Raw genomic sequence first — 1627 nt, 5'->3', positions numbered from 1 at the left:
GAAATTACGATAATGCAGTGCAGTAGGCATAAGATAAAGTGTCCAATGTTTTAATGCTGCTTTCAACCAGCTGCCCCTCCAAAATATACAAGAGTTTACCAGCTCTTAGTCAGAGACTAACAAGTTACAAGTCGCATGTAATTAGGTGCGGCGGAATGTAATTTAAGTTAAAGGGCTCCACTAATAGAAAACCCACATGAATTAAACACACAGTTTTAAATCTCCTTCGACCCCGTTTGGCGTAAACGGAATCTCCCTTTCTGCATGGAGAAGACTATTGAGAACGCCAGCTGTCCCACTGCCCTCTTGATGTCCCTGTTCCTCAGAGTGTAAATCAGAGGGTTGACCAAAGGGGTTAAAATGGCAAAAGTCATGTCGCTCAGAATGTGGATGTCGCCGGGCATCTGGACGCGGTAGGAGAGAAAGGCCAGAGCAATGGAGGAGTAGTAGATGATGACCACCGCCAGGTGGGAGAAGCAAGTGGAGAAGGTCTTCCTGCGGCCTTCCTTGGACTTGATCCTCAGGACGGAGACCATGATGCAGGCATAGGAGATGACCACCAGGAGCAGCGGCCCGAAGGCCACGGCCATCGAAATGGTAAAGCCCAGGAAACTCTGGAACGTGGTGTGGGCATTTTGGCACGCGGCCTGGACCACCGCCAAGTGGTCGCAGAAGCAGTGGTTGATCCTGGGCGTCTCGCCGAAGGTCAGCTGGGAGGACTGGACCACCGGCTGGATGGGGACCAGCAGCGCGCAGAGCCACGCCCCCGCAGCCAGCCGTAGGTTCCTCCGCTTGGTCATCCGTACCGCGTAGTGCAAGGGGTGGCAGATGGCCTCGTAGCGGTCATAGGACATCACCACCAGGAGGAAGGTCTCCGTCACCGCCAGCCCGTGGAAGAAGTACATCTGCAAGAAACACCCCTTGGAGGACACCCGCTTGGCGTCCACCAAGAACATGGCCAGCATCCGGGGGATGGTCAGGGTGGTCAGCAGGATGTCCAAGACCGAAAGGTTGACCAGGAAGAAGTACATGGGCTTGTGGAGCTTGGCGTCGGTGGCTACAGCCACAACGATGGTGACGTTGCTGGAGAGGATGAGCAGATAGAAGGCGAGGAAGACGAAGAAGAGGAGGAACTGGTGTTCCTGGAGGCTGGAGAAGCCGACAAGCCAGAAGGATGGGACAGAACCACCCGTAAAGTTGCAAGTCTCCATTTTGTGAAAGGCTCACGGGGCCTAGTAAACAAAAGAGAGGAGACCAGAGGGGAGGGGAGGGTCAGCTTTGCCCATAAATAACACTGGCATGAGCACTAGCACCTTTATGCCGTTTCCCAGGACTTTCACAGCCCTCTTTAAGTGGTTTACAGAGTCAACATATTGGCCCAAACAATCCAGGTCCTCATTTGACCCACCTCGGAAGGACGGAAGGCTGAGTCAACCTGGAGCCGGTCAAGATCAAACTGCTGGCAGTTGGCAGAATTAGCATACAATACTGCATTCGAACCACTGGGGAGGGAGGGAGGGAGGAAGGAAGGAAGGAAGGAAGGAAGGGCAATAGCCCTTAGACTTATATATTGCTTCACAGTGCTTTGCAGGCCTCTCTAAGCGGTTTACAGAGTCAGCCTTTTTGC

General features: G+C 53.3%; 1 protein-coding gene across 1 annotated transcript; it reads right to left on the bottom strand.

The window, feature by feature from the left end:
• Nucleotides 1-215: 215 nt before the first annotated feature.
• Nucleotides 216-1211, bottom strand: LOC116523424 (olfactory receptor 2AT4). Its single transcript, XM_032238534.1, has one exon. The coding sequence runs from the start codon at nt 1209-1211 to the stop codon at nt 216-218; it is 996 nt and encodes a 331-aa protein (XP_032094425.1).
• Between the last annotated feature and the right edge of the window lie 416 nt (nt 1212-1627).

This window comes from Thamnophis elegans, unplaced genomic scaffold (assembly GCF_009769535.1).
Source record: "Thamnophis elegans isolate rThaEle1 unplaced genomic scaffold, rThaEle1.pri scaffold_27_arrow_ctg1, whole genome shotgun sequence".
In the NCBI taxonomy this organism is placed as follows: Eukaryota; Metazoa; Chordata; class Lepidosauria; order Squamata; family Colubridae; genus Thamnophis; species Thamnophis elegans.
Note: the sequence above shows the minus strand (reverse complement) of the source record. Positions and strands in the feature narration are given on the sequence as shown.